The sequence below is a fragment of the Dysidea avara genome, chromosome 7, assembly GCF_963678975.1.
Source record: "Dysidea avara chromosome 7, odDysAvar1.4, whole genome shotgun sequence".
Classification (NCBI taxonomy): domain Eukaryota; kingdom Metazoa; phylum Porifera; class Demospongiae; order Dictyoceratida; family Dysideidae; genus Dysidea; species Dysidea avara.
In genome coordinates this window covers 28,908,712-28,922,940 of record NC_089278.1, presented here as the reverse complement: position 1 = coordinate 28,922,940, position 14,229 = coordinate 28,908,712, and the positions used below count along the sequence as shown (strand labels likewise).

At 37.6% G+C, this 14,229-nt stretch overlaps 2 protein-coding genes across 2 annotated transcripts in view; both read left to right on the top strand.

Moving 5' to 3' along the window:
* The window catches only part of LOC136259546 (uncharacterized), a 41,321-nt gene extending 39,587 nt beyond the window's left edge, over nt 1-1,734 (top strand). Inside the window, exon 7 of the mRNA XM_066053011.1 lies at nt 1,168-1,734. Coding sequence (XP_065909083.1) covers nt 1,168-1,554 — 387 coding nt within the window. The 3' untranslated portion in view covers nt 1,555-1,734. The remainder of the gene's footprint in view (nt 1-1,167) is intronic.
* A 9,628-nt stretch (nt 1,735-11,362) lies between these two features.
* Nucleotides 11,363-12,604, top strand: LOC136261145 (E3 SUMO-protein ligase KIAA1586-like). Its single transcript, XM_066055116.1, has one exon. It carries the CDS (start codon nt 11,363-11,365, stop codon nt 12,602-12,604), a length of 1,242 nt encoding a protein of 413 aa, XP_065911188.1.
* Nucleotides 12,605-14,229: the final 1,625 nt, after the last annotated feature.

Below are 14,229 nucleotides of genomic sequence, written 5' to 3'. Positions count from 1 at the left end.
TCTAAAATGACGGGAAACTTAGTTGTTGGCTACTTGCACAGTGGATGCTCTGGAAGGTACGTAATTGGTGTAAAACGTGTGAAAATTTGGTACACATAGCTTCAACCATTGGCGAGCTACAACACACTAAATACTTAAAACCGGCATTTCTCGATACTTTTAAATAGGCGATAAGCCCGGTGTCGTCAGACTGGGTCACATTTGGTTTTGAAGTCCTTGTATTTAAGCCTTCTCACAGGTCTCTAGTGGGATGGCATTTACAGAATAGAATAAATATCACTATCAGTGCATGTTTTCTTGTGCATGCCTTTGTTCCTTTATCAAATAGTTAACTATACAGTGTCAAAACACTTTCGTCATCCTTTACATCTACCTAATATTTGTACATAGAGCAATGTACGTAACTCACATATGCACGCAAATATAATTATGTGAACTTTAAATTATATATATATACTTTACTGCCTATATTTGTGACTGGATTTGACATCCACTTTTATGGCTTTGAAGCACCATACCTCAATGTAGGAGTATGCCATTAGTTTCAAATTTTGACCTGGTATTTTACAATGCTATGGAATAATCGTGTGAAAATTGTAGGTCAACAGCGTGCTGCGTAGTCAAGTTACAGTTTGTTAAAGTCAGAAAATTGGATGTGTGTGGAAGCCTTGTCATTCCTTCCAAGCTACATATAAGCTGACTTTACATAATATATACGTGTGTAACAAAAATGCTGAGATAGAAGGCTTAAGCCACTTTGAATGATCAAATCACTTTTATATCATTGCTCTACAATGTACATTATTAGGATTTTGACTGTTTTATAAGTGTATATTGTGCAAAACTGCTAAAATACATATATCTAATCCATGCACAACTACAGTGTACATTTTGCCTGTACTATTGAACATTGTCCATGATTTGCTTTAGGTTTAACCTTGTAGTTTGCTATATAAACAAACAACTACAATACTAAGCTATTGCTTCTTTTTTTTACAAACAAATTTCTATAGTCTAGCTATATACCCACAAGTGCTCTATTTATACACCCCAGTACTGCTGTACCAATATAATATTGTTGTTAACTAAATAAAATATTATTTACTAAATAAATGATACTGGTATTATTTTCAATAGTTGTAATTTTTCATCATTTCTTTTACTTAGAAGCGTCACTTAAGGTCAAACAATACCACCTTTGCTAAAATATTCTGTGTGACCTCGGGCTGGTCTGTTGCTGAAATTAAACTGAGTCTCTTGTTCTGCTATTATGTATTAGTAATGTTGTCATATTTTAGTGCACATATGGCGTACTTGATAAGTAAAGATGAGTTACTTGCTGATACTGACAAGTTTGTAGCCTGTTCACTTGGAGGTGCCAGAGAGTATTGTGAGGAACATAAACTGGAAGCTATAAATTCAATAAAAACTCCACTTGCTTTTTTTACTATTGCTTTCTTGTTATGCTCAATGATCAGTTTCACCCATCTGATATATGTGATACGTTTCCAAACTGTGAGGGAGGCCATTAAAAAGATCTGCAAAAAGCACTGAAACATACATAGTAGCAAGAGTACACAACAATAATAATGTACACATGCAGTACTCTTGATAATTTTTACAGTTTCTGTTTAGTATATGTACATAATTTCGATTATTGTGAATGCATGCATATGCATTATATACATGCTATCAACTGCACTTTAGTAAGCTGTATGATATGTACAAATGGCACATATAGTTGAGTATCTGATGGTGGATTTGACATGGTACAATTGAAGTAAATGCACATGCCCCAATCCTAATAAAATTCTTTTTATGGTTATCTAGCTAAGCCAGAGGGGGTTGTGGGGAGATGTATCCATGCCCCTTCTAAATGCTATTTCTCTGTGCATGCTCAATATTGTAATATGGCTCTATGCATAGAAAACTGGTACTTGAAATGGGCAGAAACAATTTAGATACTTTAATAGAGCAGTCAGTATGTAATAGAACAGTTATTATAAGTTTGTGTGATTTATTTACTACTCAGCAAGACCTCTGAAATCAATAGTTTAGATATGATGTATAACTACACCCTCTTATGACCACTTAGACTCAAATGAAATAATGATATAAATAACTCATTGTAAAATCGAGGGTATGACATTATAACTATAGACGGGTTACCTATTTAGGGTGTGTCCCTTGTGTAACGCGAGCAAACGCGACTTTCTGTTTTACACATGATTACAATGTTGGTCAAGAAGTCAACAAAAAATCTTTTTTTTCAAATAGTTTGACAACCATTTTTGATTCTTCAAATGTACAAGGTGAGTTAAAATCATTCTGTCTATCATTCTAAGCAGTAGCAAAGTCTTACAAAGAATGTCTTCAGTGAGTTTTATTGCTTTCCAAAAACCCGAGATTGAGAGAAAGTCATCATCTCGTTCAGCCTTCACCTTACACGCTGGATATGTTATAGCTCGAACCTTTCTCTATAACATACTTTCTGTTCTGAATGCTGGCTAACTCCTGCTTGCTAAAGTTAACCAAAACGTTCATTTTCTCCATTAGCCGTAATACATTTATGACTTAGCAAACTCGGAAAGTATGTAGAAAATTTATGGTAAAACGACCACACCTTAAAAAGGCAACCCGTCTATACATATATTACCCTACATATAACTTGAGAAACTTCCACACCTGGATGTGCCCCTCTCCCTGAATCCACCCGTGTATTTGTAATACATAATTGTAGTTAATGAATTACCAGACTCATAAGGTCATACAGACAATGACTTAAAAGGGGAGAAAATCCCATGTGTTACACATAGGACTGATTTAAGTCAGCGTGAACATGTGTAACACATGGGATAGTTTTAAGTAAACTTTACTACATGTAATACATGGGACGGATTTAAGTCAAACGCGTTTGACACACAAGACGATCCCTAGTAGTAAAGGTAAGAGAGTGTATACTTGGGACGATTTTAAGTCAAATACAGAACTGTAATTTAACTAAATATATTTGTATTTATAAATCATGCGCATAGTGTGACATGCACGGGTAAAGGTATCACGTGCGAAAATGTGTTACCTCGTGTTGGCTTGACTATTATTATTATTACTAGGACCGCGTCACATACAACCAAGTACACCAACGTGACAGCCCCCTGGTGAGGCTATTAGGTGGTGAAGGAATGATGCCCAAATCAACTCAATATGTCACAGTAGTGACAGATACAGCACAATAATGGCATCATAACTAAAGGCCACAAGTAGCTAAGTGCCAGTACATCATTGGTGTGGTAATGGCACAGTGATGTGTACACAGTACATGTAATTACGTATACAAAACATACAGGAGAGAACTATACATTATTGCAGTATTGTATGCAGCAATATATTATAGGCAACATCAACAGATAAAAATTATTAGCCAATATACAGTAAAGCATCAACATCAACTAGAGCTAAATAAGGTTCATCAGTGGTGTAGCAATGGCACAGTGACAGGTGACACACTATAATTATGCATACACAACTTGCAGGAGATAGCTACACAATACTGTAGGAGCATGCAAGCCAGATGATCCAGATAAAGGAAGACAGCCAAGCCAGCCAGAACCTAGTAGTTAAGTCAGGTGAAGGAAAAAAAGATTAAGCATGTATTGAATTGCCTGACACCAACACAAAGGAAGTTCTCCATGCCAGCTGCACAAGACAAGATTGTTTATTTGTATTTTATATTGTACAGAGCGTGGCATGTGTTTTTTTTGTATTGCTAATTAATTCTCGAATTAATTACATAAATTATGCGACTGGCAGCTGGCATGGAGACTTGAGACGTTACAAACATAAAAACTTACTTGTAATCTTCTTGTTTACGTGTAAAGTGGCCTCTCGCTCTCCTGCAGTCACTTCACTGACATTCGCTAATCTTCTCCTTTGCGCAATCTGTAATATTATAGCAAGGGTGTGGTACTGGGCGTTATATAGAATTACACGTATGGTCAAGTCATCAGCACGAAAGGGCACAACAATTATATGTTTGTGCCTTCATTCACAGGCGAATTGATCCGCGGTTAGTTTATGTCTCTAGGCCTCGTAGTTTTCTCAAACATTAATTATTAATTATTTATAGGGTTTCCAACTCAAAATAAGAAGGCGCTTCCTTTTGTTGTTTCTGGTGATTTTCACACAGGCTGACCTTTAAGATAAAGCAAACAAGTGCTAATTTATTATTGGATTGCTTGTAGCATTGGGTATCAGCATAAGTTTAACACACAAAACATACAAAAAGTGGTCACGTGACCAAAAATATCAAAATAGTTAAATTGGGCAGCTCATTAGAAAATTATTGTATTTTAGGGTGACCAAAGTAACAATTAGTATATTTTACCTTATAATGAAGACCTTTACATCTTGTAGTGCTTTAGCATCCTGTATAGCTGTGATGGGATTGTTGGCCACGTGACCACTTTTTGGGTATTTACAGTTAAAAGTGCAGATACTGAAAGTAATAGACAGTTTACTAATATCTAATCCAAAACAGCCAAGCTGTAAAAAAAGAGTGCGGCCCTGAGAAAGGCTATGGTGAAAAAGATGTGAAATCCAAGGTGGCGGCCAAGAAATGGTTGTGATGGTAGGTTAATGGTAAAAATTTTAATAACAACAATTCAGGTGAATTTGGTGCCGCTTGGTCTTGGCACAAAATTCACCTGAATTGTCGTTATTAAAATTTTTACCATTAACCTACCATCACAACCATTCTTTGGCCGCCACCTTGGATTTCACATCTTTTTTCACCATAGCCTTTCTCAGGGCCGCACTCTTTTTTTACAGCTTGGCTGTTTTGGATTAGATTTCACTTCTTTTTGTATTTGTATACCCCAAAGCCGGCCTATGGCCGGCTTTAGGGCTTTTTAACCTGTCATTTTTTTCTTTACTACAGGAAGAAGAAAAGATGAAGCAGGGTGATTTCTTTGTAGCTGACCTCTCTGCAAGGTGACCCTTCTAGCTGATCTCTCTACCGGATGACTTGTTTGTAGCTGAATTCTCTACAGGGTGGTTTGTTTGTAGATGAACTCTCTACAAGGTAACTTCTTCTAGCTGATCTTTCTACAGGTTGATTTGTTTGTAGCTGAATTCTCTACAGGGCGATTTGTTTGCAGCTAAACTGCTGAACTCTCTACAATGTAACTTCTTCTAGCTGAACTCTCTACGGGTGGCTTGTTTCTAGCTGATCTCTCTACAGGGTGACTTGTTTCTAGCTGAACTCTCTACAGGGTGATTTGTTTGTAGCTGAACTCTCTACAAGGTAACTTCTTCTAGCTGATCTTTCTACAGGGTGATTTGTTTGTAGCTGAATTCTCTACAAGGCAATTTGTTTGCAGCTGAACTCTCTACATGGTAGTTTCTTTGTAGCTGAACTCTCTACAATGTGACTTCTTCTAGCTGAACTCTCTACAGGGTGACTTGTTTCTAGCTGATCTCTCTACAGTGTAACTTGTTTCTAGCTGAACTCTCTACAGGGTGATTTGTTTGTAGCTGAACTCTCTACAAGGTAACTTCTTCTAGCTGATCTTTCTACAGGGTGATTTGTTTGTAGCTGAATTCTCTACAGGGCAATTTGTTTGCAGCTGAACTCTACATGGTAGTTTCTTGTAGCTGAACTCTCTACAATGTAACTTCTTCTAGCTGAACTCTCTACAGGGTGACTTGTTTGTAGTTGAACCCTCTACAGGGTGATTTGTTTGTAGCTGAACTCTCTACAAGGTAACTTCTTCTAGCTGATCTTTCTACAGGATGATTTGTTTGTCTCTACAGGGCAATTTGTTTGCAGCTGAACTCTCTACAAGGTGACTTGTTTCTAGCTGATCTCTCAACAGGGTGACTTGTTTCTAGCTGAACTATCTACAGGGTGATTTGTTTGTAGCTGAACTCTCTACAATGTAACTTCTTCTAGCTGAACTCTCTACAGGATGACTTGTTTCTAGCTGATCTCTGTACAGGGTGACTTGTTCCTAGCTGAACTCTCTACAGGTGATTTGTTTGCAGCTGAACTCTCTTACATGGTGGTTTCTTTGTAGCTGAACTCTCTACAAAGTGATTTCTTCTAGCTGATCTATCTACAGGATGACTTGTTTCTAACTGAACTCTCTACAGTGTGATCTGTTCATAGCGGAACTTTCTGAGTACTGGGTGATTTGTTTGCATCTAAACTCTTTGCATGATTGTTTCTTTGTAACTGAACTCTCTACAAGGTAACTTCTACTAGCTGATCTCTCTACAGGGCAATTTGTTTGTAGCTGAATTCTCTACAGGGTGATTTATTTCAGCTGAACTCTCTACATGATGGCTTCTTTGTAGCTGAACTCTCTATTAGGTACCTTCTTCTAGCTGACCATTATTTTATTATTATAATAATTGCAGGACTCTGAAAGAGTATACGTGCAATATAGTATGTAGTTAAGTTAAGTAGTTAATTAAGTATAGAAAGAATTATAAATTATAATTTGTTTAAGAAATCAGTAGCAGATCTACGGAATGCTTCAAAAGAATCCAAATTAACAACTGAGTCAGGTGAACTATTCCACAATCTGACAGTAGCTGGGAAGAAACTGAATTTGTGTATATCAATTCTTGAAAAAGGTGTTTGATATCTTCTATTGTGCCCTCTAGTAACAGTGTCGATGAGAGATATCTCATAGGGTAGTTCTAGTGCGACAGAACCTTGTAATATCTTATAAAACATCATCAGTCTACTTACTTGTCTTCTAACCTCCAAGCTACACCATTTAAGCTCATTCAGGATACTGGTAACACTACTTGAAAAATCATAATCAGACACCACAAATCTGGCAGCACGTCGCTGAACACTTTCAAGCTTCTCAATGTTAGTCTTAGTATATGGTGCCCAAACTATTGATGCGTATTCTAGTATTGGTCTCACATACAAGAAATAGGCTTGGCTTCGTATTTGAGAATTACAATGATATAGATTACGCTTAAGAAGCGCCAATACACTATTAGCTTTTCTGCAAATAGTGGTAATATGTTTGTTAAAGTTCATCTTAGAGTCCAATATCACACCAAGGTATTTTGCGTGACTAACCATTCTTAGTTGATTATTGTACAGGAAATAGCTTGTGGGTTTTGGATTACTTAAAGTAACTTGTAATACTTCACATTTATCTGTGTTAAATGTCATCATCCATTTATTAGCCCACTCTTCAATTCGTAACAAATCCTCCTGTAAGAAACGACTATCATCTGTAGTATGTATTGGTCTATAGAGCAGACAATCATCAGCAAACAAGCCACAAGAAGATAATACACAATCAGGTAAGTCATTAATGTAAACTAAGAATAATAAGGGTCCGAGGACAATGCCCTGGGGCACTCCACTAATAACATCGATGGGTGATGATTGAGAACCATTACAAGTAACATATTGAGTGCAGCTGCTCAAAAAGGATGAAGTCCATTCTAAGATCTCATGACGTATTCCATAATGCTGCAACTTATGTAGGAGATAACGATGTAACACCTTATCAAATGCCTTAGATAGGTCAAGTAAGATGGCATCAGTTTGAGTTTTCTGGTTAAGGTTTGACACTAAGTCATGAACTGTGTGTAACAATTGTAGCTCAGTAGAGTGTTTGGCACGAAAACCGTATTGACACTTTGAGAGTATATTCAGACTATTCAGATGTTCCATAATATTAGTGTGTACTAATCGTTCCAGAGTTTTGCAACACACAGATGTTAATGAAACTGGCCTATAGTTTGTAGGGTTACTACGATTGCCCTTCTTAAATATAGGGGCCACAGAGGCTATTTTCCAGTCATGTGGAATCCCTCCTTGTTTCAATGATGAATTAAACAGCAATGTTAAACTAGGAGATAATTCAAATGCCATCTCTTTCAATAGCTTGGGAGGGATACCATCTGGACCTGTAGCCTTGAAAGGATCGACTTGTGTCAATAGGGTATATACTTCTTCAATAGATGTTTCAAATAATGGAAGATCAGGGTATGGGCTAGGACCCAGGTGTGGAGCTGGTGAATCATTATCATGAGTAAACACTGAGGGAAAATGTTTATTTAATACTTCTGCTTTATCCAAATTATCAGTATATGTAATCTGACTACAGGGTGACTTGTTTGTAGCTGAATTCCCTACAGAATAACTTGCAATGTAATATAACTGAGTAAATTATACATGCAGCTGAATGCTTTAATAGGGTGACTGTTCTATTAGAGTATCTCGATCTCGCATTTGCTGCACATAGTTGCCTTTCGAATCATAACTCAGTGATTTGTACTCCGATTCTTCTGTACTACTACAAGAACTTTCCATGATGATTATTCCAGCTACATACTGATTTTCAGCTCGTTGCTCTAAGCGGTTTGCCTGGTAGACACGAAAACTAATAGTTTTTTTTTCATAAAAATCGATCGCGTAATTTTGACACAGGTTGGGTTTTGTGTCATATCTCCATGGTCTTTATTCCGATTCCTTTCAAACCACAAAAGGCACTCCTACGATGGTTGCTCCATCTACATATCAATTTTCAACTGATTCCTCCAAGGGGTTTACCCTGTAGGCGTGATAGACCTTCGACCTTATTTTACGCAAATAATCGGTCATAACTCCGTGAATGTTCATCGGATTCCTACCAAAGTTGGTACAGAGATCCGCCTTAATGAGCCCTTTAAGTGTGCCAAATTTCAGCCCGATCCGAGCACGCATTCGTGTTTTATGGCGGATTTTGCGAAGTGTGCGAAATGAAGAAGTAGAAGAAGAAAAAAACGAAGAAATAAAAACCTAATTTTGTTCGCTCGTATCTCGGAAATGGCTGGAGCGATGTTCTTCAAATTTGGTATGTAGACTCCCCTAACTGGGCGGCACGTCGCTAGCAAATTTGGTTCCAATCGGATAAGGGATCACAGAGCTACATAGGTGTGAAAATTGCGTTTTCTTTCTTCCTTTTAATATACTCACGGTGTGGCGCGCCGGCTTCTTGGGCCGCACGACACACTACCGCGTGTCTTGATATTAGCACTTGTTTGTTTTATCTTCAGGTCAGCCTGCATGAATATCATCAGAAATAATGAGGCATCATCTTATTTTACAGTGGAAATCCTATATGAAGGTATTTTTGGTTACGTGACCACTTTTTGGATATTTACATATGTTAAAATTTTGATGATAGCGACTGCTGCAAATATTCCAAAAACAAATTAGTACTTGTTTGCTTTATCTTAAAGGTAAATCTGTGTGAAAATCTCCAGAAACAAGAAAATGAAGCACCTTCCAATTTTGAGTGGAAACCCTATTATTTATTTATTTATGACGTAATTTTAACCGCGTTTCGTATTATTCTTAGTACCGTGCGCAAGGAAATTTTGACGTAAGAAAGATCTGACGAATTCAGACTTCAGCAGATTTGACGAATAAAATGTTGATGAAAATCAAGAAATTGTAGGCAAAACCTGTACTTTTAAGGGCGCTTATAAACATTTAACAAATTTAAATTTGACGAATTAAACTGATTCGTCAAATTTTTTTAACGTCAAAGTTTCCTTGCATACGGTATTTGGTTGTATGATTAAATACAGAGAAAAAGGCATTATGCCTGTGAGTCCTGCTCATTACAATTGACTAGTAGGGAGTGTGGTGTGTAGTGATAGTGTTATTGGCTTATTTGGTGATATCCCTCTTAATAGCCAAGACCCATTGGTGGAAAATGCTGTAGCGGTGTTAGTTATGATGTCCATGCTGTCTCTAGCGTATTTTGCGGTCTTATTCATTGGTAGAGGTGTACCGATAATCGGATCGGCTATAATATCGGCCACCAATATGGTAATTTTTACGAATATCGGTATCGGTACAGAACAGCAGGAGGACCGATATCGCTACCGATATTTATAAACTAGCAATAGTTTGTACATAAACGGATTGTGCATAGGTTTTCTACATTATTCATGTGGCTCTTTAGTGCCAGTGGCTTATTATTCACTTTGAAACAAGCGCTACGCTACGAGAAGCCATATAAATACACGCGATTCTACTGTCTGTTGCTGGAAAGCTTATCACAGTCTTTATAAATGAAGCAGTTATAGCAGTGCTCGAATTGAGGGTATACGGGGGTATACAAAGTATACCTTGTTAAGTTTATTAATAAATTAGTATACCTTGTTAGCCATAATAGCAAGGTAGCTAGCTCTCAGCATGAAATCACCCTTAATTAACACATAGCTTATTAGCTTACTCTGTATAAATCTTTAACAAGTTCACTTCCCAGAGAAGGTTGATCCCACAGTGCTAGCCATATGCGAGCCTCAGGTGATCACTTCGTAAGGTGTGCTTTAATTAGAATTAACTGAACACGTGCGGCTTAAAATGCAAACTACTTTAAAATTTACAAGGAAATCTGCTGTTGAAGATACAAGTGGCGAATCTGATAGTTATGAATCAGATGATAAAAGTGATGTTGAGTCTTCAGTAGATACTAGTGCAGGTCTGCGTCACAGTGGAGGTGTAGTGACTTCAAGTTCAAGAGATGACATTGTAAAGGATTTACCTACTTGCTAGAGCAAAAAGATGTGGATGGATAAAAAAAGTTTGTATCCATGGCTGTTTTGTAATGATCATAAATTGGGATGTAGCATATGTAAAGAACTACCATCTTTAAGTATAGATGCTGCAAAAAGTATTCACCTTTCTCATGAATGGCAGTCAGCTACAGTTAGTGCATGTGGAAAAACAAAAGAGAAGCAGCTTATGTCATTACGGAATAAAATAAGAAAGCATAACAAATCTAAAGCACATATCAAAGCTCAAAGGATCAAGCTACAAGCAAGTAAAGAGGCTATTGAGAGTGGTATTGCCACCGTGAATAAGTCGCATCTCACTACAACAGAAAAGCTGTTTCGGATTGCGTATAAAATAGCTAAAACTGGTCGTCCTTTTACTGATTTACCTGTTGATTGTGACATTCATATGCTTAATGGAGTTGACATTGGATGAACATTGCAAAGTGACAAGTCTTGTCACAAAGTTTGTGATTATATTGGTCATGAAATGCGAGCAAGAATTTGCAAAGTAATTATTGAAAATGGAAGTAAAATCTCTGTTTTGATCGATGAGGCTACCTCAATTAATAAAAAATCCAATCTTATAGTGTATATAAAAACCTGCTTTTCTGACAGCTTGGAACCTGTCACTTTTTATCTTGATCTCATTGAGCTTCCTGAACAAAATGCAGAATGTATATATACTACTTTGATACAATGCCTTGAAGTACATGGATTTACTAAGGAACTACTCTCTCAGCGATTAATTGGATTTGCATCAGATGGTGCTTCTGTAATGTTCGGCTCACATTCTGGGGTAGCTAAAAGAGTACAGCAATCTTTTCCAAATGTTATTTTATGGTACTGCTTTAATCATCGCTTAGAATTAGCGGTGGGTGATGCTGTTGCAGAGATAAGCGGAACTAATCATTTCAAAATATTATTTGATAAACTTTATCACATTTATCACTCTTCTGCAAAGAATAAACGAGAATTGGAAGAATGCTGTCAAGAATTATCTGAGCAATTTTTCACAGTTGGGCGTGTGCTTGATAATAGGTGGGTGGCTTCAAGCTTCCGCACTGTAAAAGTTATTTGGAATTTGTACTACCCTCTGCATTGTCATCTTACTAAAGGCAGTGAAGATCCATCTAGAAACCCTTCAGAAAAACAAACTTTCAAGGGCTTAGCTACAAAGTTAGCATCTTCAAGTTTTGTTCTTAACCTTGCAACTATGTATGATTGCTTAGAAGAACTTTCTAGTCTTTCATTGGATCTGCAAGAACGGAAGATAACATTACCCAGAGCTCATGCTTTGATTTTTAGAGCTATCAGAGTATTCAATTCCATGGTTGATTATCCTGGCATCAAATACAAGGAAATAAAATGCTTGGTGGATAAAGTTGGCACGGAAAGAAAGTTTAAAGGTGTTCTAATACAGGATAACCGAAAACGTGATGTTGTTATTCCATATGGTCAGCTTATGAGAAGCTTAGCTGCAAATCTTGAAAAGCGATTGGTGGCATTCAGAGGCACAGAAAATGACTTATCAAGGTTAATAAATTCTATCACTGTTTTAAATCCATCAAATTGGCCAAAAGAATGTCCATTAACCTGTGGTGGTGAAGAAATAAAATTCATGTGTGACGTTTTTCATCTTGATGATGCGGTAGCAAGAAGAGGTTTTCAAGAATATATTGATAATGTAAGAACTGAAGGTTTGTTAGAACCTCCAGAAAAGCTAGTTGACCTCATTAAGGCAACAAAAACCATAGCTGTATCAACTGCTGAATGTGAAAGAGGCTTTAGCCAAATGAACATATTGGCTTCTACAGTGAGGTCATCACTTACTATAAAAACTCTTTCTACGCTTATGTTCATCAAATGTGTAGGTCCACCACCTCAAGAATTCTGCCCTACATTATATGCTAGATCATGGAAAGGATCAGCATCAGACAACAGTAAGGCATGTGCAAGAAAACGAAAGGTTGATGAAGAACATGATTACAACATTATATGGAAAAAGCTTAAGACTTGAATCAGTGTACCTGTATTATATGGCTGCTGTATAAGAACATCATCATTATATCACCATAGTATGTATATATGCATCCATTTATCCTATAACTTCAAAAGAGTGCAAACTTAAGCTTTGTAGTGACATACATTCTTATTGCATGCTTCAATTATAATGACGATATTTACTACTGGACAAGGGGTTGAATTCCCCTACTTAATTATATCAAAGGAGTTATCTTGAAGGACTTTATTTCGCATTTTCACTAAAAAATGCCACCAGATTTGATCTCACAGTACCTATTTTTCAAATTTTGCTGGGGGGGGCATGCCCCCAGACCCCCCTAGAAAGAGAGCATGTTTTGCATGCTCTGAGTGCGCTTCACGCAATATGTGCATATACCCACAAATAACTATATAGTGGCCCTCTCCCCATAGCCCAGGGTTGGCTACTCTCAAACAGTATACCTTCATATAATTTTACAATTCGACCACTGAGTTATAGAGTACCTTGTAATAAAAATAAGGGTCACAGGATAACCAAGGAAACTTGCTGTACCAGCTTTCTCACAAACCATTAGAATGCAGAGTAATGCAGAAATATCCGTATAAGGCTTCATGGGAGTATACATAAAAATGTTTGTGGGTGCCTAATTGTCTGGATTGCACAATAGAAACCCAAGCTGTATACCACCACAGGCAGAGTATAGCAATGAATACATGCACATGTTGTTGTAGGGTAGGTAAATGTACACTTTTAACTATAATGCAAATATCGGATCAATTATCGGTTATCGGCTTCTTTTGGTGACATCAATATCGGATATCGGTACATGTCAAAAAACCACATCGGTGCACCTCTATTCATTGGTGGTGGCGGGCCGGTTAGTGGCAATCAGTCGGCAGTGGCGTAGCCAAGGGGAGGCAGGGGGAGACATTTGCCCCCCCATCACTAAGTGATTTTTTTTTTAAACTTCCGTCACAAGCTTTCCAGTAACTGACACGCATCCCAAATTACTGTTTGTGCGCTACTACGTGAGTGCACACAACATTCAACTCGTTTGTGAATGGTGATAATAATACGATGATTTCTTGCACGTTACAAGTAATTAATAAAACGATGCGCTAAAAATAAGGTATGCCCGAATCCCCAGGGGTTCTCCTGTGTAGACTACCGTATACGCGGTTTTTTTCAAGCGATGAAATTTTCACGAATTTCGCGAATAGGATGGCATTCGTGAAAATTTAATCGTGAAAATTTCATGAAGGAAATAGAATACATGTGGGCAGCTATGCAGTGTGTACCGCTGCATGAACCCATACCGGTAGCACGTGGTTGGCGATTCACTACACCTCGTACTACACTATGTTTAAGTTTGAGATACAGAGCTGTGTGAGAGGTTATCACATTTATCAAGCGATCTGGAGCTCAACCATAGGAGAAGTTCTAAATTGTGCAAGAGAGCCTCGAAATCGTACTGATCCATTCGCTGTCGCCACCAAGAAGGCTGGGGGTGTAGTTGTGGGGCACGTTCCACGCGAGTTTTCATGCGTGTTTTCCACTTTTCTACTACATGGTGGGTCCATTACCTGCACTATCACAGGTGGCAGGAGATTTTCGAGTGATCTTCCACAGGGAGGCTTGGA

Bases quoted from the DNA above. Each gene is read 5' to 3' on its own strand.
- LOC136261145 (XM_066055116.1), top strand. From the start codon at position 11,363: ATGTTCGGCTCACATTCTGGGGTAGCTAAAAGAGTACAGCAATCTTTT.